The 21588-nt window shown below is 38.4% G+C and overlaps 4 protein-coding genes across 7 annotated transcripts; 3 read left to right on the forward strand and 1 right to left on the reverse strand.

Moving 5' to 3' along the window:
* Positions 1-3589: 3589 nt before the first annotated feature.
* Positions 3590-5540, forward strand: LOC140779186 (patatin-like protein 2). The gene is made up of 6 exons (XM_073124175.1): positions 3590-3759; positions 3888-4066; positions 4219-4408; positions 4515-4676; positions 4791-5093; positions 5195-5540. Exons 1-6 carry the CDS (start codon positions 3616-3618, stop codon positions 5435-5437), a joined length of 1221 nt encoding a protein of 406 aa, XP_072980276.1. The 5' UTR covers positions 3590-3615; the 3' UTR covers positions 5438-5540.
* An 847-nt stretch (positions 5541-6387) lies between these two features.
* Positions 6388-7643, reverse strand: LOC140778348 (protein MIZU-KUSSEI 1-like). Its single transcript, XM_073123018.1, has one exon. The coding sequence runs from the start codon at positions 7509-7511 to the stop codon at positions 6801-6803; it is 711 nt and encodes a 236-aa protein (XP_072979119.1). The 5' UTR covers positions 7512-7643; the 3' UTR covers positions 6388-6800.
* A 2233-nt stretch (positions 7644-9876) lies between these two features.
* Positions 9877-13998, forward strand: LOC140777333 (phosphoglycerate mutase-like protein 4). 3 transcript variants are annotated; one of them, XM_073121373.1, is made up of 6 exons: positions 9877-10255; positions 10429-10479; positions 10571-10681; positions 11546-11677; positions 12280-12355; positions 13436-13719. In XM_073121373.1, exons 1-6 carry the CDS (start codon positions 9929-9931, stop codon positions 13582-13584), a joined length of 846 nt encoding a protein of 281 aa, XP_072977474.1. In that variant the 5' UTR covers positions 9877-9928; the 3' UTR covers positions 13585-13719. The 3 variants fall into 3 exon arrangements, with proteins under 3 accessions (XP_072977474.1, XP_072977475.1, XP_072977472.1); XM_073121374.1 differs by having other exon boundaries at positions 9883-10255; positions 13453-13590; XM_073121371.1 differs by having other exon boundaries at positions 9914-10255; positions 13515-13998.
* Positions 13999-14138: 140 nt separating this feature from the next.
* LOC140777332 (uncharacterized) lies at positions 14139-21475 on the forward strand. Of its 2 annotated transcripts, none has more exons than XM_073121369.1 (5): positions 14139-17340; positions 17464-17614; positions 20087-20323; positions 20425-20505; positions 20958-21475. In XM_073121369.1, the coding sequence occupies exon 1, from the start codon at positions 14618-14620 to the stop codon at positions 17057-17059; it is 2442 nt and encodes an 813-aa protein (XP_072977470.1). In that variant the 5' UTR covers positions 14139-14617; the 3' UTR covers positions 17060-17340; positions 17464-17614; positions 20087-20323; positions 20425-20505; positions 20958-21475. The 2 variants fall into 2 exon arrangements, with proteins under 2 accessions (XP_072977470.1, XP_072977471.1); XM_073121370.1 differs by having other exon boundaries at positions 20429-20505.
* Positions 21476-21588: the final 113 nt, after the last annotated feature.

Here is a 21588-nt window from a genome sequence, read left to right on the forward strand (position 1 = left end):
TTCTTGCATCCCTCGAAGCAAAACTTCAAGTAAGCTATAGACTTGACATGCATGAAATGGCTTTCTACTCTCTATCTCTACTTAACTACTTTGCTTCTTCTGTTATTCTCTAAGTTTAATTCGTATCTTTCTCAACCAAAGGAGCTTGAGCCTTGATGGAGAGGAGGCAAGGATCGCAGGTTACTTTGATGTCGTCGCCGGAACAAGCACCGGTTGTCTCCTGAGCGTCATGCTCTTTACCGCAAAGGATGCAACCAAGTTCTACTTGGATAATTGTCCCAAGATTTTTCCTCAAAAGTAAGCAATTTTTTTTAAAAGAAAAGAAAGCGGTTAATGATGGAGTGTGTGAACAGTTTATTAATTCCAATTCAAACGCCCAGAATTTCACGACGTTAGATATAATTAATTAATAACCTGTAAACATCTTGCAGTAAAGGGCCTAAATATGACGGCAAGCACCTGCGCTCCCTGGTGAAAGGATTACTCGGGGAGACAAAGTTGCATCAAACTCTGACAAACATGGTGAATCCCAACTTTTGATGTCAAGAATCAAATGGAGAAGGATCTACTCAAGGAGCCAGTGTCGAGGGTCAACCTGGAGACTGTAGATTCGAGGAGATCAACGGGGAGGGGACTAGAGAAGCTAGATTCTCTGAGATTCTCTCGGACGAAAGACGCAGGAGGCGTGCAAATTAATTAATTAATTAACGTGCCTTAATTGCTTACACGTACAGTACTATTCTCGAGATCTCTCGTTGTATTCGACGTGATCTATGCAATAATTTGGATCTCTTTACCTTGAACCAAATTGTTGTTGTTGTCGTTGACTATAACTGGGCCATTAGTTTATGCCTACCATAACTCGTGCTATCCAAACACGTCTAATTATTTATCTAGCCGACCGAAGCCCAACACTACTCAGTTCTTATAAAAAACCCTCCTACGGGATGCTGGAAGACAAGCATCGAGCTAAGGATATATGAAAGAAAAATAAATAAATTATAAATAGATATATTAAATTTCAAACCTGCAACCAGAATCATATCCTTTCTTTTCTACTCCCTCACCCTCGCTACATCTTGATATAATCATATAATTAATTGAGTTCCACACCATCGGAATAAGTTCCAATACAACCCTATGGTTAACTATATATGAAATTTAAATTCAACTTCGACTTGTTGAACTAAAAGGAGTTCATTCTGGCAAGGAGGGATCACTTGTTACATACTAAAATAGTCTCTAAATAATCTAATATGAATCACGTGATATTTTGAAAGTTTATATAGATATTAGGATCAATATATCATGAAAAATAAATAAAGGAGTGTACGTAAAAATTAGCAATAGTAAAAAGAATTAATTATTAGTTTATAATCTGATGGTAACGCTGTAGCATTACATGACTTTTCTAGGGCGCTGCGATGTAAATACGTACGAAGTTTGCGTCATTCCTAATTCGTTGCATAGTATTAGTTCATTAATAATTAATTTAGACCATACCAAGAATTCACTAACACGTTGCTCAGATCAGTTCCAAATTATATATATATATATATATATCACGGTATCCCACTTGAGCCCCATTGCTTATGTGGAAGGAGTAAATTAAAATATATATTATTTAGTTCAAGACTCGTCAAAATTTCTCATCAGTTCACCAGATCAATACTCATTTAATTAAATAAGTTAGCTCATCGTATGTCTTCCCTCCTTCGTCGATCGTCCTCTCTCTCTCTCTCTCTCTCTCTCTCTCTCTCTCTCTCTCTCTCTCTCTCTCTCTCTATATATATATATATATATATATATATTTTAAAAAGCCTGTCTATATTATTGGAAGAACGTGTAACCGTGCAGGTTGCCTATATAAAATAATATTAGAAAGAATGCACTTCAGACTTACATATTTAAAGGAAGCAAAGCCTCAGTCAAATTGACTAAATCTCTTAAAAAATTGAGAATGACCTCATCCAACTTGTTGAAGTAGGAGATGCGCCAATTTATGGAAGTATTAGGCTTTTTAGTTACCATCTTGTCCAAAAGAAGTATATACACGGTCCATGTGTTCATACTTTGTTGTGTATGTATTTATATAAAGTAGCATCATGACAAGTCACATACATCTAGCTGCTAATTATATTAGTCTGGCATCATATAAGTAAGAAAAATTTATATATAACACTTATTTATGACTTACGTTTATATTTTTATTATTTATAAATTAAATTAATTAAGGCTTGGAATAAGGTACACCTTGTGGAGGTGTTGCAAAATATTAGTTCAAAGGTGCTCACATAGTTAAAAGGAATTCATATTGTATAGGTATCTTTGAATTCAAATTTCAGCGTTATTGGTTCATTGTTGACATCGTTGAATTTTAACAAAAATTATTAATTCCATGATTAAGTTATCCGATCGAATCAAGTATTGTATATTACATATAACTTATAAATGGGGCTAAAATTACTTCAATTGATCCTGACGTATTTTGACTCAAGCAGAAATTAAAAATATGCACCTGCTTAATTATTCCAACTCAATGTTTCACTTAGAAGTATCAAATCTTTAATTGCGTGTCAAGAGACAAAAGTTGACCAGATCCTTTCTATTAATTAAATGAAATTACCTATGTCTCAACATCTATTAATTAGACGAAATTGGCTGATAGGAGTGGAGGAATGAAAGTAGTACAAGTTTTAGTGTTTAAAGTAAGTAATCATAACTTATTACGATTTGATAAAAATATTAATAAATGCAAGTATAGTAACTAATAATGACATGCGGTACATAAAAAATATAACTCTCTCTATCTAAAAGAGGAAGTGAAATGAAGTAATTTTTTTTTAAGGAAATAGAGAAACTCACGTACCATTCAATTATTATTTTTTATTTAAACACAATAAAATAATGGAATTCTAAAAAATTATCGTTCTTCGATAGTCATTATTATCAATCCAAGAATATGCACGCATGCTTATGTACCCATAATGCAGAGGTTTCCTAATTTCTTAACACAACCAGTACCGACCCCAACTAAACGCGGAACCAGAGATATGCCATCGAGATGGTTAGCTAGAGTGCATTCCAATTAGCAGCCCGGGTGTTCTATCTCGCTCCAAATAGACCAGAAAGACGACGAGAAATTCTCTCTATCAGGTTGAGAATATACCAGGGCGCCGAATGTCATGTTCCCAGTAGTCAAATTAGAAACCATTTTCGTTGCTCTACAAAAAGTCCACGTCTCTGAATACAATGCTGAACCCGTCTTTGACGAGGTCCTCTAACGACAAATCGAAAGTGCCATAACTATTAACAGCAAAACACCTGGGAAGGGGGTTGGTTCTAATCTCACCATGCATAGTAACCACATAGTTTTTTGGAGATAGTCTTTGGCTAACTTAAATGCAACTTTGAAATGGTATTGGTTCCTTTATTTAATAAAAAGGTTGAAATGTCGTAGCGAGACGAGAAGGAAACAGTCTTCAGGTCAAGTGGTACGAAACTTCGTAAGCCACTGCTTTGCTATTAGTATTTATATGAGTCCTTAGTTGCTATAAGCTTAGATTACTTCATATAATTAGGAGCCAATTGTAGCTTGATTAGTAATAGTAGATCATGGCTAGCTCACTAGAAGTACCAATTGTTAACTCTCCACCTTCTCAGGGAGGATCGCTGGTCACGGTGCTCAGCATCGACGGCGGCGGCGTGAGAGGAATCATTCCAGGAACTATTCTTGCGTACCTCGAAGCAAAGCTTCAAGTAAGCTATAGACTTAACATGCATGCAACCATGCATGGAATGGCTTTCTGTTCTCTCTCTTCTCTATTTAAACTACTTTGCCATTTCTGTTATTCTTTTAAGTTAATTCGTATCTCTCTCGACCGTAGGAGCTTGATGGAAAGGAAGCAAGGATCGCAGATTACTTTGATGTCGTCGCCGGAACAAGCACCGGCGGTCTCGTGAGCGTCATGCTTACAGCTCCTGATAAGAACAACCGCCCGCTCTTTGCCGCAAAGGATATAACCAAGTTTTACTTGGATAATAGTCCCAAGATTTTTCCTCAAAAGTAAGTGTCAACGAGAAATAGCAAAATGTTTAAAAGAAAGCAATTAATGAAGGAAGGTGAAGAGTTTATTAATTCCAGTTCGAACGTACAGAATTTCATGATGTTAGATATAATTAATTAATTAACTAATAACACCTCTAAACATCTTGCAGTAAAGGGATCTTCTCTTCAGTAACAAATTTGATCAAGTCAATCTCAGGACCTAAATATGATGGCAAGTACCTGCACTCCCTAGTGCAAGGATTGCTCGGCGATACTAAGCTGCATCAAACTCTGACAAACATAGTTGTCCCAACTTTTGACCTCACTATACTTCAGCCCACCATCTTCTCTAGCTTTGAGGTATTTAATCCATCAACTTCCATAAAGTAATTCACCATTATATATATATATATATATATATATATATATATTATATAGTCTTATGTTTCATATTATGTTCGCGTAGTTGAAGCTTCAGCCGCTGAAAGACGCGCTTCTATCAGACATATGCATCAGCACTTCTGCAGCTCCAACATTTCTTCCAGCACATTATTTCGAGACTAAAGATGATAAAGGAAATAGTAGAGAGTTTAATCTCGTCGATGGAGGCATCGCGGCAAATAATCCGGTAAGTAATTGTCCTCTTTTATTAGCTTGGGATTTTAAGAGCCTATACATCAAATAGGAATTATTATTAGAACTATCAATGAACTTTACAATCGACTTATATCTCGTCCTACAGACGTTAACGGCAGTGAGCCAAGTTACGAAGGAAATCTTCTTCGCAAACCCGGATTTCTTTCCGATAAAGCCCAACGACTACCAGAAATTTCTGGTGATCTCTCTCGGGACTGGATCGAACAAGTTGGAGAAGAAATTTAGCGCCCAAAGTGCAGCAAAATGGGGTATTTTTGGATGGCTGATCCAAGATGGCTCAACGCCTATAATAGATATGTTTAGACGAGCAAGTGCAGACATGGTGGATATCCATTTATCCGTCCTTTTTCAAGCACTCCGTACCGAGAAGAACTATCTTCGCATAGAGGTAAAATGGGAAGTTAATTTATTTGTCCAAGGAATTAAATATGAATAGTTGAGTGTTTGAAGTTGATAGATTCATGACTATCGTTATATACTGGCCAATAGGACCATAATTTGACTGGGAGCACAAGCTCGGTGGATAACTCTTCTCCGGAGAACTTGCAAAAGCTGGTTCAAATTGGGAAGGATCTACTCAAGAAGCCAGCGTCGAGGGTCAACATGGAGACTGGTAGATTCGAGGAGATCGACGGGGAGGGGACTAACGAAGAAGAACTCGCTAGATTCGCTAAGATTCTCTCGGACGAAAGACGCAGGAGGCGTAGATCGAGCTACTATAACGTGCTTTAATTTGCTCGAAAAAAGAGTAGCATTCGGGATTTTATAATGTTATTAATGATTGGCTGCTAGTATTCTTTAGATGATTCATTGTATTCGTGTTCAAAATAATATAATAAGCAATAAAATAATTTGCAGAAGGATGGATTTCTTGAACGTTCATTTTACCGATCGATATTATTCTTAGCTCTTTAATTAGTTTAAAATCTGATCATTCATTTATGTACATCGGCCTCTCTCCTTTCACATTTAGAGGTACATAATTACCCCCCTAATGACGGATTACTCCTTTAGTGTAGTGTTAATAAATCTCAAAATGCGGTACTTTCTCAGTATATGAAGGAGGGTATAAAACTATTAAGAGTGTTTGCTATTATTTCTCACGTCGGCGGCTGCTTAGGTATACCAGTTTCTAGAAGCACTCTATGTATACTCGTATCAAGATGGCCCATCTATAAAAGCAAATGCAAATAGTGGGCCATGCCCACCTGATAGACTTACCCTACCTAAGTTGATACTTTTCCAATGTACCTTGCCACAATGAGCTGGATCTATAGCAGGCCTGATGCTGATTGAGTGTGCTCTTCCCACATACCCAAGTATACTGTGCTTTTACTATGGAGTTAGTTCTATCGCATCATTCCTCAGGCCTAAGTGTACTATTCCTGATGGGCTATTCACATGGATCAGCAACAAAAGAAAAGAAATATAATAATTATAATAACTAAAGGTGTGGAATATGCCAACTCGTAGGATCAACTACTCGGCGTAGCGCACCATTGATTTATGTTTCGCTGGTGCCCACTTAAAAGTACACGTCATGTCAATCGACAATTGTCAAATTGTGGGGCACATAGTGTGTTTGTTGGGTTTGGGTGTATTATCTGATCCACTGGTCTGGACACAAATACTCGTCACTCTTTTATACTATCGTGACATAAAGTCTTGTTCATCCGTCGCCGTTACTTGAAATTTGAGGGAAGTCATATATAGATATGCATATTACATTCATTTATCAAATATATTCTTTCTTCATACTTGATAACTTGATGGAGTCCAAAACTTGTGGCACATCCAGTATAAACACCCACGAACTAATGAAGCCTAGTATAGACCTAATTGATTAAATACCAAGACCAACGCCAACCTATATACATAAAACAAGATTTTTTAGAAGAAAAAAAAAACAAAGTAAATAATAAAAGCGAAATTTAAGCGGGGGGCAGGGATTATGTATTTCTGTGGGCAATTCAAGCGCGTCGATCGAACGCATTTGGTAGGCCCTGATCGCACCTGAAATCGAATACGGAACCTTGCATGCATGATCAGAGCGAGAGTAACCGGACCGTCGCATGCGCGACAAGACCGACTCGTCTCACTTCTTCCTTACAAGGAAGATGCTCAACTCCGGGCCGCCGCCGCCGCCGCCGCTGCCGCTGCCGCTGCCGGTGTCGGGGTTGATCATATACAACGCCTCGGAGTCCTTCGATCCGACCACCCTCTCGAACCGGGCTCTCATGTATGTCAACTCCCCGTCCAACGACGACGACGTCGTCTCCTTCTCCGACGCGCCCGGCAACACCCCGGCGCCCATCGACACCCCTCTCAGTAGCTGCATGACGTGGCGGTCGTCGTCCGACGAAGGCTTCCTCCGTATCGAATACCCGGACTTGCGTCCGTTGCAGTACACAGCCCACACATACTCCTCCACTAGCTTCCTCCTATTCGTCCTGGTCTCGCTCTCGAGCGCCAGCTTCACAACCCCAGAATCCATCTCCTTGTAAAGAAAGCTAGTGAGCACGGGAAGCTCAATTAAGAATATGGGAGGCGACCTCGTGTCTTCTTGGATCGCCAAGCTAGCACGTCCTCTTCTGTAGCCAAATATTGTAACAGTAGTCGCATGGTCGGCGAGGAGTGCCTTGCTAGGCCTGCCTAAGAGCGCAACCATCTTGCAACCGGAGGACAACATTGGGAGAAGCTTAAACATCTTGAAGATGCTCCCCCCGCCCCCCGATTTGGCTCGGCGTCCACCCGACGGCTGCCGGTGGAATGCGGCGAACGCCGCCGTCTCGATGAGAGATGGCATCGATCTAAGGCAATTCGCTTGGTGATGAAGTGTTCTGCTATGTAAAAGAAGGAAGGGGCGATTGTGGAGTTTATAGAGGGAAAAAGGAAGGAGGTTGGAAGGTGGTTGGTCGGGTGTGTGTTTGGAATCTAAAATAGCTTTTCTTTGAAGTGGGGAAGAGGCACTACTTCACTAGTTGCGTTTGATGTGACCAAGGTTAGTAGTGAGCGATAGCCGGATAAGGCGTGGGAGGTTGGACCACCAAGGAAAGATTAAAAAAAAGTAAGAAGGAATGGTCCCTTGTGCTTTGCTAGTTTGGCATGCACCTCCTCTATGAGCATTATATACATGGGCGTTACCATCATGGGCTAGCTTATTATTGAGCCATCCTTCTTTCCTAAAATGGGCGGAGATCAATAGCTTTTGTCTCAAGTCACAATTATAGCTAGTGAATTAAGATGAGTTTTATTGTTAGACCAATTATTTATAACCCATCCTTTTAAGATATATGTATATGTATGCTCATGCAACGATATCAACCGACATAGCATGTGGAATTCGCAAATGGTACGTCTGCTCATCACTAGCTACTTAAAGCTACCTACTTCCACAAACGAATAATATCTTGGTATCCTACGACCAAGTAAGTGCAATAATTTTGCTCGAGCATTTAAAGCTGCCTCATGAGGAAACTCTACTTTCTCACCGTATAAGAAAAGTCGGCCTATCCATGAAACCGACTTGTAAAAAGTGAGTCCCATGGGCGGACATCTCATGCATGGGCCATTGTTAGAGATAGAGAGAAAGAGAGTGATCGATGGGATTAAAAGAGATCTAGAGAGATCTATAGAAAAAGGAAGAGAGGTTTTATAAGCAAATGGTGGGCCAGATGGGAAGACTACAAACAGATAGATCAAAGAAGCTAAGATGGTCCCAGTGCATGTGATGATATCTTTTTCTTTAAAAGCCTTCTCCTTCATTGTTACTGTCTTCATATAATTTTTTAAGTATTCATGGCCATTGGGCCATCGATCCGTTCACGATCCATGAAGTACTTGTTCAAAGTATCAAACAAATGTGTAAATTAAGTAAGAGGAGCACCTTTGGTTGTCCACATGTAATATTTTATTTAAAGGCATAGATGCATGACATCACCCTTTCCTCAAGTAATTGGAGATAATGTTTGAGGCGAACTTTTCTTGTCACCAATTTTCCGTGTTCCGCAAGACTGTCGTACGCAAAACGTGCTAATCGATAAGAAGGCTTCGAAGCATCGTTGAAAGCTATTGTTCAAATTAGTTTATGCTTATTGTACTAGGCAAATATTTTTGTAAACAAAGCGGTTTATGCATTTGGGTAATTGGGTTAGACTTTCGCATTATATTTAATACTTTATCGGGTTTGGTTGTTAGCGAGATTATATCCTTTTTGTTCGTCTTTCTTACTACCTTATTGTTACAGTGTGTAGAAAGGTAAATCAATTATCTATATTGAAAGAAAAATATGCTTCCAGTAATATTTCTCTTAAGGTTGTCTAGAAGAGGTCGTATTAATCGAGTTCAAGTATAATCAAATTTAGGTTGGATCAATTCATCTTAATAAGAACACGATTTAATTATTAAATAAATTAATCTTGCTTTTTTTTACTTGTTGATGAAGAGTTACTTTCAGTGCATGGTACTCGACTAATTTTGCACCATGTCTTTAGGTAAAATCAGCTTAATATTTGCCACCCATATTTTCAAGGTGTCAGCTCAGTCTCTTAAGAATTACCCATTGTTGGATGGGTGAAGTTGAACGCCGATAGATCTTAGAGTTGGCATTATTCTACAGTTAAGCAAGAGTTTGGATAGGCTTACTCTCTAGTCCATATAACTTAAGCAAAGAGTCTAATTCTCTTGAGGTGGTGCAGATTCTACACAATGACTAATCTTGCTCCTGGTGCACAAAGAAAGTTATTGCTAATAATTTCTCTCTTCTTCCATTTCTTTTTTATAATATAAAATTTATTACGAGGGCCGGCGAAGTGGCGATACTATACCCACTAACTCATTACACCTTTTATTTTTCAGACTTCCTGAGCCATTTCTCCTTAGATAAAAAGGGGGGAAAGAAAGGACAACGGCTTCATTTTATGGATCACTCTCAAGTCTCAAGTCTCAATGGACTAATGCATTTCAAGCCTCGTCGAGCTGAGCTAACTAACCATGTTCAAATTGGACTAAAATTAATTTCAAGCTTGACCCATTCAAAATTGGAGCTCGAGGGGCTTGAATATTTTGACAACCTAATCTGTGTTGGTGTGCAACTAACTATAACGAGTAAATCGAAGCCCCAAATCTAGATGGCAGAGAAGGGAGATTCCTGGATAACCATCCGATAAGCTGCTAGATTAGTTAAACAAAAAGTTGTTTAATTCGTCGCATAATAGCAAACAAATGGACTACCGAATGACGCGACTGCATGAAACGCCCAGAGAATCCCGTCCTTGGGGCCACGTCGCGTCGTCGCTTTACCGTAGAGCAGCTTGGAAGCCACGCCCGCAAATTAGAGTGCAGGGAATCGGAATAAGCACGAAAGTTTCAGTCCCAAGGAGAAGTCTCGTTCCAAGTCGATACCGTCCGCGCCGATCCAATTCCGACCTAACGATGTCTTCGATCGATCCGGCGTGCGAAGCCATCGACGCCGGAATCCCATCGGGGTTCACCGAGATCCTGGTGTTGCGCCATGGTGAGACCTCGTGGAACGCCTCCAGAATCATCCAGGTCTCCTCGGAAAATCCGCTACTCTTAACTTTCCCCCAATTTATTGGATTCGCTATCAACTCTTCCGTTGAATTGGATTGTTCCTTTGCGAGAACTTTGATTTTTTAGATCGTTGGTTAGTTGCCTAATTATGATGCATATGTTTCGCGACATAATTTTGTTCTGCCTTTTAGGGGCACTTGGATCCGGAATTAAATGAGACGGGGAGACGACAAGCCACTGCGGTAAAGTATGAGACTGTAGATGTATCGTTAGGAAGTCCTATGAGCTGTGTATCTAACGATGCATTTTTATTTGTTTATAAAACTTTTATAGGTTGCTGCTCATTTATCTAAAGAATCAAAATTTGCTGCAATATATTCTTCTGACTTGAAACGTGCTGCTGAGACTGCACAAATTATAGCGAGTTCTTGTGGCTTACCAGAGGTATACAGTGCTTATCTAGTTGTTCCACAACTTAATGTATCAATGTGATGCTCTGATTCCACAATTTAAGACAGAAGTAGAGTCTTATTTCTCAATAATTCAAGTGGCAATGTGTTTCAGTTTGGCCATCAGCTTGAGACTTTTTGAATTAGTTATTTGGTTGTTTTCACAAAGGCTTTTTAAAGAGTCATTCCTTAGTTAAATGCACTAAATAGATGCTATCAGAGTTATCTATATGTTATTCCCTCATTAAATAGCTTTTTTCATACGCAAGTTGTTTTGAACTTATACTCAGCACCTTTTCATGAAGGATTATAAGTGTATTGATACCATTCACTGTAAAAAATAAGTCATGTTGTTAAAAATCTAGTAGACAAATGAATGTGTAATGTGCTTCAGTTTGTCCATCAACTTGTAATTTTTTGAATAGGCTATTTTGCTGTTTAAAGCTCTATTTCAGAGGGGCTCTTTAAAGAATCATTCCTTAGTTACATGAGCTAACTAGATGGCAGTAGAGGTATGTATAAAAGTTATCCCCTCATATTGAATAGCACTTTTCATGCTCAGATTGTTTTGAACCAATACTAGCACATAAAGATTATAAGTATATGGATAGTTAAATACCATTTGACATAAAGAATAAGTCATTATTGCGAATTTAGTGGACTGATGAATATGTCATGTTGTGGCTTTGGATGGTTAGCACTTCCAAACTGACATGACTGGTGTACTGATTTCAGCATTATTTTCCTGGGCATATTCTGTCACTGATTTGGCAAATTCCTGAAATTTTAGATGCACAGGAAGTTTTCATATCAAACACTGATCCATTATAAGTTAACTGAATTCTTATTTGTCTCTCAGGTAGTGTTAGATCAGGCATTGAGAGAAAGGAACCTTGGAGATCTTCAGGGTTTGACATTACGTGATGCTGCAAAGATAAAGCCCAAGGCTTATAAGCTTTTCTTATCTTCCAAAAGGGAACAGGAAGTCCCTGTAATTTTCTTACCTTTATACGACAAAATGCATTATGTTCGACAGTTTAATTTTACAAGTTATTTGGTACCAATATTTTCATACTGATTCATAAGAATATGATACAACATGGACACTAGAAACCCTTTAACCAGATGTTTCTGTTTACATATTTTAATGTGAGAAAGAAAAGCTGATCATTATTGTGCCAGAAAAGTTTGCAGATGTATTCCTCAATGTCCTTATTCAGATCATAATCTAGTCCTTTCTTCTTCTGTTGCTCTGAACATGAACAAGCAACTGTGCTCTATGCTGTGATACCTCAACTGTTTCATGGGGTTCCATTCAAGCTACATGCACTGTAGATCTAAACATTGGATGCTAAATCAATTTCAACTCTGTGATGCTTATGTACATGCACTCATTTCAGTATAACTCAATAAATAATCTTTTGCATCAAATTATTTACTTTTTTTTATTTAAAAAAAAAACAAAAGTTCATAAAATTATATGCCATGATGTGATAGATAATTTTGACTTTTCAGTAGGACATAATTGTTGAATGTTATGATCTTTTCCTTAAAATTAGATATGGAATCATTTTCCCCCTTTTTTATGCTCAGGGTGGTGGAGAAAGTCTCGATCAGTTATCTGTGCGATGTGTTTCTTCCTTGCAAAGAATAGCTGCTCAACATAAAGGTATACTGTCTGGTAATGTTTTCTTATTTCTTTCTTGACTGTAGTTTGAATGTATTGCTCCTAAAAAGGAACAACAGCGGACATGATGAATGTGCTTTCATGTACTGCAAGTTGATGTGATTGCTACTTGATTATATATAGTTTCTGTAATGGGGGCTTGTTTGCCCGCATGAAACTATACAGAAAAACATATTATTGCATAACCCATGATGGTGAGTATTGTTTCTGCCTCAGAGGAGGGAACTCATGCACTAGAAGTACTGTCTTTTTCCTCTTTTAGGCTTTTTTTAAAATTTTTTTTTATTGAACTGATTCATAGTTGCATCAGCTAAAGCTAGATCACTGAGGTAGATAGCTATACCTGCAATCTAGTCTGGCTAGATTCTGCCTTTATGTCAAAGCTCCTTACTGAAAACTAGGCAATCTCTTGCATATTATATCGGTCAGGATTGATGAAAAATACAATTATTGTAAGATGCTGATAACATCATGAGTAATCGCCACTGTCCATATTGTTACAAGTGCCTTTGAGTAGTATGTTCCTGTAAAACTTCAATGTCTTTCACTTTGCATTTTACTTATAAATCCACTTGTGGGGGGCTTGTACTACACTTACTCATGGGATTATAAGTTAAACCTCATTCCCAGATAAAGAACAGGTTTAATTTCACTTGGGATGTCTCAAGATAGGATAATGGCCAAAGCTAAGGACAATGTGGATCTCTATATCAGTGTTAGTTTGAAATCATCCCATCTAATTTTATGTTCTGGAGATCTGCATTTTGTGCATTGGCTATATTACTTAAATCTTCTTTATCCCTAGATATACCTTCTCACATTACATTTTGACCATGCTCAACCTAGCATGTCTAATGAGCTGGTGAGATGCTCCTCTTCAGCTTGCCGTTTGTATGAATATTTAATGCAAGGGTTCGGGGACCACTGATATTTTCCTTGGATAACTCCACATTTTAGAGCCCAATTGCAAGTGAATATTCAGGATAGCAAGTTTACATTTTCTATCTGATGTTTAACTGTGGAATTTGATCTGATCGTTTGTTTTTTGGAATCATCCCACAGTTATATCTTACCTGCAGAAATGTCCGATTACACGTGCATACTGTCTTACAACTGTTAACCCTGCCAATGGCATTAACAGGAGAAAGAGTTATTGTGGTTACTCATGGCGGGTTCCTGAGAGAACTCTACAGGCGGGCTGCTCCCAATGAGTCACTCAACGGCAAGATACATAACACTTCAGTGAATGTGTTCCTTATTTCTGATGGTCGTTGGATTATCAAGAAATGGGGTGAGATATGTCATCTCCAGGAAATTGGTGTCCTCGACGGTGCCTTTGGCGGTGATAGAATTTCTGGGTAGTTTTTGGCTTCTACGAACAACCATCGTAGCAAACTTCTTGTATTAAATGAAATGAAGAGATATTTGTACTAATTATGTTGATTAGATCCTTCGACTAGGTACTAAGCCAGAATGAGTGATGAAGAGGCTCGTAATCCTTGCAGGTGAGAAACAGATACGGAACAAACTGGTCATTCTAGTATTAACTATAACAGCCAGGGGAGCGGAATGGACTCCCATGCCAATCTGGATTTCAATAATAAAAATATGACAAAGGTTCCTGATGTTTCCTTTGAGATTATCGTCGTCTTTTGTGTCAACTGTACCTTTAAAGCTGTGACAGTGCAGTTAACAGGGTATGACCCCATTTAAAAAAGATTTGTTGAAGAATGGAAGTGCTAACCTGAATTTACGTAGGGTGATTTATTATTTGACTTAGAATTCTGTTTGAATGTATTTCTGGAAGCATTCAAACTTCATGCTGAGACTTGTTTTGGACAAGTCGGATGAAAATTGCATTGCTTTTAAAAATGTGTACGACGATTAATGACAGAAAATTGATTTGTTACCAAAGAGATATTTCTTGAGAATTTCCCCAAATTATTTTGTCATCATGATTTGATTTTTCTTATTGCAGAATTTATGTTTTAGAAAGTATCTGGAAGAGTAGACGATGATTTGGTGGTGGGGACTTTTACAATATCTTTTTTTGTATACTGTCCTGATATACAACTTTTACATAAGCTTGGCAATGGCTATCTCAACTTGTCAAGACTTTGGAGCTTCTACTCGCACTGTGCCTTAAAAACAAACTCTAACGCCTCTCTCTCGGCTTCCTGGATTTGCTCGCCGAGTTAATTCCATACATTATTGCTCTGTTCTCTACCCATCCCCTTCCCCTTGATGTCCAAAATCCTTCTTCCTTCCATAAAAAATCGCCTCAAAACCCCTCTAAAACCCTTCCTCGATCGCCGAACCAGGAAGCTCGTCAACTCCATCACCCAAATCCTAAAGACCCAGAAAACCAATCCCCACTGGGAGCAAACCCTAGATGATGTCTTCTCCCCCGATGAGGAACTCGCTCCGGTCATCGCCGCTCTCTCCGACGCTGACTGCGCCCTCGCCTTCTTCGACTGGGCTCGCCGCCGGCGATCCTCGTGGGCCGACCCACCGGACTCGCTCGCCTACTCGGCCCTCCTCCGCCTTTTGGCTCGATCACATCGGTTTCTGGAGATCGAGCTCACCATCGGAGTGATGAGAGATGAGAAACGAACGCCGACCCGTGAAGCCTTGAGTGCTCTCTTGGCAGCTTATTCCAATTCTGGGTTGGAAGAGAAGGCCTTGGAGGTGTATGCATCGATGCGAGACCAAGATGGCTCTTTTCCTGATGTTTCTGACAGTAATTGTTTGCTTAAATTGCTTGTGGAACGAAAGCGGCACGATGTTGCTCTTAAGATGTACGATGAAATGCTGACGAGAGGTGATGGTGCTGATAACTACAGCACTTGTATAATCGTTAGGGGGTTGTGTATAGAAGGGAGGATGAAGGAGGGGAAGAAGTTGATTGAGGATAGATGGGGAGCTGGGTGCGTTCCTAATGTTGTGTTCTACAACACAATGATTGATGGGTACTGCAGGCATGGAGATTTTAAGAGAGCCTACATGCTTTTTAGAGAGATGAAGTTGAAGGGATTCTTGCCCACATTGGTGTCTTATGGTATTGTTACTAATGCCTTGTGTAAAATGGGGCATTTTGCGGAGGTGAGTAGGTTGCTTTTGGAGATGAAAGCTAGGGGAGTTCACCCAAATGTGCAGATATATAATAATGTAATGGATGCTCAGTGTAAATATGGTTCAATTCTTCAAGCAAAAGTGGTTCTCCGGGAGATGATAGTAAGTGGCTGCGAACCAGATGTTGTCACATTTAATGTTTTGATTTCTGCGTATTGTCGAAAAGGAAAACTTCAAGAGGCTGAGTGTCTTCTAAGGGAGGCCATTAACAGGAGGTTGAATCCTAATGAGTTCAGCTATACTCCTTTAATTCATGGATATTGCCAAGATGGACAGGTAGGTATTGCGTTGAATTTGTTCATTGAAATGATGGAGAAGGGGAAGAAGCCTGATTTGGTGACATTTGGAGCTTTAATTCATGGACTTGTTGTCACGGGGGAGGTAAAGCAAGCATTGGCTATTCGAGAGAAGATGATGGAAAGAAATGTGCCTCTGGATTGTGGAATATATAATGTTTTGATTAATGGACTTTGCAAGAAAAGGATGCTTCCATCTGCTAAGAAGCTTCTTGTTGAGATGCTCGATCAAAATATCCTCCCAGATGAGTTTGTTTACACTACGTTGATTGATGGATTCATTAGGAATGAGAATCTCAGTGAGGCAAAAAAGATTTTTGAATTCATGGGTCAAAAGGGCATTAGGCATGGTGTGGTTGGCTACAATGCTCTGATCAAAGGTTATTGTAAATTTGGTTTGATGAATGATGCAATTTTGTGCATGAATAACATGGAAAGGGATGGACTTTTCCCAGATGAGTTCACATATACCACTGTCATCAGTGGTTATGCTAAACAAGGTGACTTAGGTGGGGCTTTAAGGGTATTATGTTACATGACAAAACGTAGATGCAGGCCAAATGCAGTAACATACTCAGCTTTAATCCATGGGTATTGTCAGAAAGGTGATACTGATACAGCTGAAGGTCTTTTTAAGGACATGCAATCTCATGGCCTCCTTCCTAATGTTGTTACGTATACAATTCTCATTGGCAGCTTCTTTAAAACATGTAAAGTGGTTAGAGCTGCTGTATTTTTCGAAAATATGTTGCTTAGTAAGTGCTCCCCTAATGATGTTACATTTCACTATTTAATCAATGGCCTCACAAATAATATTCCTTATCTCAAGTCTATTTGCAGTAGGACTCTGCAAGAGCACCGTGAGCTTGCAGTATTAGAGATCTTCGTAAACATGATATCTGATGGCTGGGATGATAGGACTGCAGCATACAATTCTATCATATTCTGTCTATGTAAACATAACATGTTTAGAAAGGCATTGGAGATGAGAGATAAGATGAAGGAGAAAGGCTGTTTGCCAGATTCTATCACATTTCTTTCACTTTTATATGGAATCTGTGCAGAAGGAAAATCAGAAGAATGGAAGAGCATTCTTTCTTGTCAATTTCGAGAAAATGAACTTGAGATGGTTTTTAGATACAAAAGATTGTTAGACTTGCACATCTGCCAATCAGTGAGCTCAGGTGCCTCCTTGATTTTGCAGTCATTGCTTGAAGAGAATACACGAGAACTAGAGCACAGATGTGCTGGTTTTTGAGCTCTGATTGTTGCAAGTGTTCATTAGATTTGTTCTGACGGACAATGATCATGAAAAGGAGAAGATCCTTGTGGTTTAAGCTTAATCTGGAAAACGTAAGTGCACTTCCCGACAGAGCAGCAGCTTCTGGATGAGAAAAGTTCTCAAAATAATGAAGCTTCATCAAAGGAAAATGAAAATAAACGGAATATTCAACAACTTGACTCATGATCAGCTATACTTCCTTTCTTTAATACAAATAGCTTTGAGGAATGCTCTGTATTTCTCAACCCCACCAGAAGGTAAACTTCTAAGTAACCATACACTGCACACATCCTCATCAGTCATCGTGCAAATGTCTTCAAAGTTTGAACATCATTCTGAAAAAATATATATATATATAAATGCTTACTCTGTCTTGGCAGGTGAACAATTTCTTTTGAGAAAAGAGATCAATTGGCGGGAACTTTCCATAAAGAGGCTTTTAATACAGCTCATAAACAGAAATACTAGAAAACAAATTTGATGAAAGTGCACACTGCACATCTCAGGAGTTTCATGTCATTCAATGTCAAAGTAAGAAAACCGACTCAAACTGATTTGCAGATATGTTTAGATTTACAAATGAAATGAATATGGAAATGGTTTTAAGCATCATGAGACCTGCTACTGCTTCTGAAGAAATCGTAGGAGTTACAATTTACATTCTATTTTAATCATCAGAGTCCACTTAGTTTAGTCTGTTGCATGGACTTTGCTTGGAAAAGGAGAACTTCAACTGACGTAATAGTTTAGCTTGTAGATTTTGCTAGTATGAAATATGCACTTACCATTTATCAATCAGGAAAATTATCTGCATATGTCAGACTTGGAAAAGCAGCTTTCAGGATGCTCTGTATCTTTTAAGAGATTATAAATTGATAAATTCCAACAATGAATTCTTCTTCTAAATAGCAGATAAAGGTCTAAACATTATACAAGTTTTCCTAGTAACAACTGAATTTGTGGTCTCAGTACGATTCAAAGCTGTTAAGAGTAGGATACATACAAGGGCCTTCCTCTGGATTTGAATCATTTGACATTTATCAACCCAGAGAGTGCGTTATAATTTCTAGTTATGAATAAGAAGTTCGCATTGCAACAAAGATTCCTGCAAGTGAGGCAGAAATCACTACTCTTGTGTGTAGTCATGTTCATGAGATCGAAAGGTTGGTGCTAAAGCAAAAAGGTCTGAAAATAATTATATGCATGCATCTTACTGTGTTACCCATGTGTATAGACACAGTAGTTAAATGACAACCCATTTCCACTTAAGCAGTGTGATGACATTGAAATTGGGATTGTACATGTAATAGTATGGTCATTGAAATGAAAAATGCAGCATGGCCCAAAGATGTGGTGGCAGTGGCTTGCTCAACTTTATTATTTACATTTTGGCTATCGTAGAACTTCATGACTATTGTTATAACTTAGAAGATCAGGCTTTCCATGGATTGTGATGGGATAAAGGAAACATGACAAGGATGATAGGTAATAAGCAGCATTAATTATCTCTGAGTGAAATATTTTTACTTGATTTGCTATTGTTGGTTGACTCTTTGCCCCTCTAATAGAAAGCTTATTAAAGGGGATTGAATTATCTCACAAACGCAGGTATTTCTCGTCTAGGTCTAGGATGAACTTTCTTCTTGTCATAGCAGTGCATTTACTTCTACTACTTCTATAACTTTGTATATCAGGTAACCATTTTTTGATCGCTTTATATGTTTAACCTACACACATTATCTTGCCAAAACTCAGTGAATTATTAGTATTTTTAAGTTGTCTAATACTTCCTTTTCTTTATGAGATCATTAGAATTTTTCTAGATGACATAGTGATTAACTGGCACTGTCCTTGTAATCTTCAAGGAACTAAACACCTTCATGTGAATAAATGGATAGCAGCTACCTTTTGCACCTCCAGAATGATCATAACTCACACCAATAATTTGTGAGTTTGTCTGCCCAGAAAGTGCAAGAAGAGATTCTTTATAGATAGCAGCTACTTTTTCTCTTGATCTATCTGTTGGGTATACTTTCCTATCATGACATCTGAAATTAGAATGGCATACCTATTTTTTTGTTCTTTTCTTTTCCAGTTCATCAGAGATTTAATGTAGGTAACCCTAATTTTCTTTACTTTTATTTTTTTGCATTCTTTTTCTTTTCCGTCTATGAATGAAAAGAGCGTGAAACTTTTTTCTGCTTCTACTCATTCTACTGTTTTGCAACTGACAGTTTATTTTCATGTTAAGTTAGAAGAAGATCATCGTCTTTTCCTTTTCTATCATGTCTGTTGATAGTAATGCCTTTGTCCTATCAGCATGATCCTTTGATTCCACCATGCTATATAATAACTAATCAATGGCAACACCTTTCATATGCCCTCTTCTTAAATACAATCTAGCTGGCTCTTCTGGTATCCACAGCATGAAAGAGTAAAAAGGACCAATCATCCGTTTAGGGACTTCCCGACCTATTCATGGTCACATACACTCCTAGACTTGGCCTTGAGGCCTCAGTGGCCTGATCATGTTTCATACATCATCTAACCATGAGCATAAACCTTTTAGCATGCTAGGGAAATTAGAGTCAGATAGCTCCACCAGCCAGGATGAGTGGAATTTCTAGTAGTTTTTCTGCAAATTTTCTTCTGGCTTTTGCTTAGGATTAATCTCTTGATGTATTTTAGCAAGCTAACATGTTAGGTAGAACATTTTCTCTATTGAGATGGAGTTACCACCATGATTGTTAGTTTGTACACTGTATCTAAATATTCTTGCTTACAAACTTTTAGAATTCTGGAGCCTTGTTCTTGGCAACGAGGCATTCTTCGCTCTTGCAATATTCCATGAAACACATATGGATGCTTTGAGATGAGCTTAGGAAAGGCAATTTGATGGAAACTCTAGTCAAATTCTTGTCACTGAACTATTAATATGTGTACTTTTGTCATTTAAACTATAAACGGGAGTAGTTACAGATTAGTTTAATTTTATTTTGCCAGGAACCTATTACTCTTGGTAGATGACTGGAGCCCCATCTGCAGTCCGAGATTCTGACATCAAATTGACTGGGAATGCCATGATTAGCAAGAAGCTACGAGATTTTTCTGAGCAGACTACCAAAGCTTGAAATGTGACATTTTTGCTATTCTCAGAATTCCATTGATTGTTCTTTCTGCATTTCTGCAATGATCATTTATCCAGCGATGCACATCGTAATCCTGTTTACTTTGCAAAAGGTTAGTAATGGTAGTCATTTTCATGTCACAACTTTTTTATGCCTACTTTTATGATGAATAAGAAGTTTGTTTGCTTGCTTGTTTCTGTTACATTTGCTTAGCCAGGACAAGTTATCATTCTTGGTGAATGTGGAAGCTCTCATTTGGTTGCATATCCTGACTACCAATTGGAATTTTTCACGGTAAGCAAGAACTTAATTTTCTTGAAGCAGACTAAATGAGCTAGGAGCATGGCCATTTCACTTTCGCTCTAAAGGCCAGTGAATGGTTGCTATCTCATGGCACTTTCAAAAATCTCATTCTTCCAGTAGTGCAGATCACAATCTGATGGGTGCATTTTGTAGTCTTATTACTTTTAAAAGGCCAAAATTGAAGTCTATTTCAATTGATGTGCTCTGTCTGTAGAGTTAATCAGCTGACGGATCTCAGATTTAATCCTCTCGTAATTTTTTAATGATTAGCAGTATTCAAATGGATTGTGCCAAAGTTTACTGAATGCCTACTGTCTTTTCGACGCTTGTAATTAACAAGTACAAGGTCTTATATTTTGTGACATGTCATCTTGTTTGCTTTCTTTGCTACTATCGTCATTTGACCTCAATTTGAAGCCTCTGTAACTCCTATATGGTTACAGGAATAGCTTGGATACGCTTTCTTTAGTAGAGAAAACGAGGAGATGAAATATGAACCACCTACAGACCACATACGCACTGGACGTGTCAAAAAGAAGAAAGATCGACCAATTCTGGTGGAGGAACCTCCGTTGCCAAAAAGTCAGAGCCCAGATTTCCTACTGGCATTGGCCAAGTTCCCTTCCGTAAAACGTCTAAAAAAGAAAATTTGAAGGACCTTTACATCCTCATAAACAGAGAAAAGAGCAAAGCACAAGGAGATGATGCCATGGATATTAGAAGATGAGTGTAGAATTTGCATAACATCTTGCACCTAATTTTTTCTGCTATAGTTGGCATCATATAACTTACATAAAATCTAATGCGAGTACTTTGTAACCAATAATGCACTCGAATAGTTATGATGTGAAAGTAAAATCTATTCATTGAATGATACTTTGACATTAAGAGTGAAAAAAGTATCTTGTGAATTATATCTTGGAACAAGCGAGATGAGACGTCGTAGGCCCTCACTATTCATCGTATTAGTGGTTTAGGGTCCTAATGAACGAGTTTAAAACTGAATGAAAACGTATTAGAAGAATATTGCTCTAATAAGGGCTTTTGTTAAGCCTTTTGTGCGTTTGCGTCGTC

The sequence above is a fragment of the Typha angustifolia genome, chromosome 15 (genome assembly GCF_048772165.1).
Source record: "Typha angustifolia cultivar Huaian chromosome 15, ASM4877216v1, whole genome shotgun sequence".
Taxonomy (NCBI): Eukaryota; Viridiplantae; Streptophyta; class Magnoliopsida; order Poales; family Typhaceae; genus Typha; species Typha angustifolia.

Bases quoted from the DNA above. Each gene is read 5' to 3' on its own strand.
- LOC140779186 (XM_073124175.1), top strand. From the start codon at position 3,616: ATGGCTAGCTCACTAGAAGTACCAATTGTTAACTCTCCACCTTCTCAG. The intron at 3,760-3,887 runs GTAAGCTATAGA...TCTCGACCGTAG, and splicing joins ACCTCGAAGCAAAGCTTCAA to GAGCTTGATGGAAAGGAAGC. The intron at 4,067-4,218 runs GTAAGTGTCAAC...AACATCTTGCAG, and splicing joins CCCAAGATTTTTCCTCAAAA to TAAAGGGATCTTCTCTTCAG.
- LOC140778348 (XM_073123018.1), bottom strand. From the start codon at position 7,511: ATGCCATCTCTCATCGAGACGGCGGCGTTCGCCGCATTCCACCGGCAG.
- LOC140777333 (XM_073121371.1), top strand. From the start codon at position 9,929: ATGGACTACCGAATGACGCGACTGCATGAAACGCCCAGAGAATCCCGT. The intron at 10,480-10,570 runs GTAAAGTATGAG...AAACTTTTATAG, and splicing joins GGAGACGACAAGCCACTGCG to GTTGCTGCTCATTTATCTAA. The intron at 11,678-12,279 runs GTAATTTTCTTA...TTTTATGCTCAG, and splicing joins AAAGGGAACAGGAAGTCCCT to GGTGGTGGAGAAAGTCTCGA.
- LOC140777332 (XM_073121369.1), top strand. From the start codon at position 14,618: ATGTCCAAAATCCTTCTTCCTTCCATAAAAAATCGCCTCAAAACCCCT.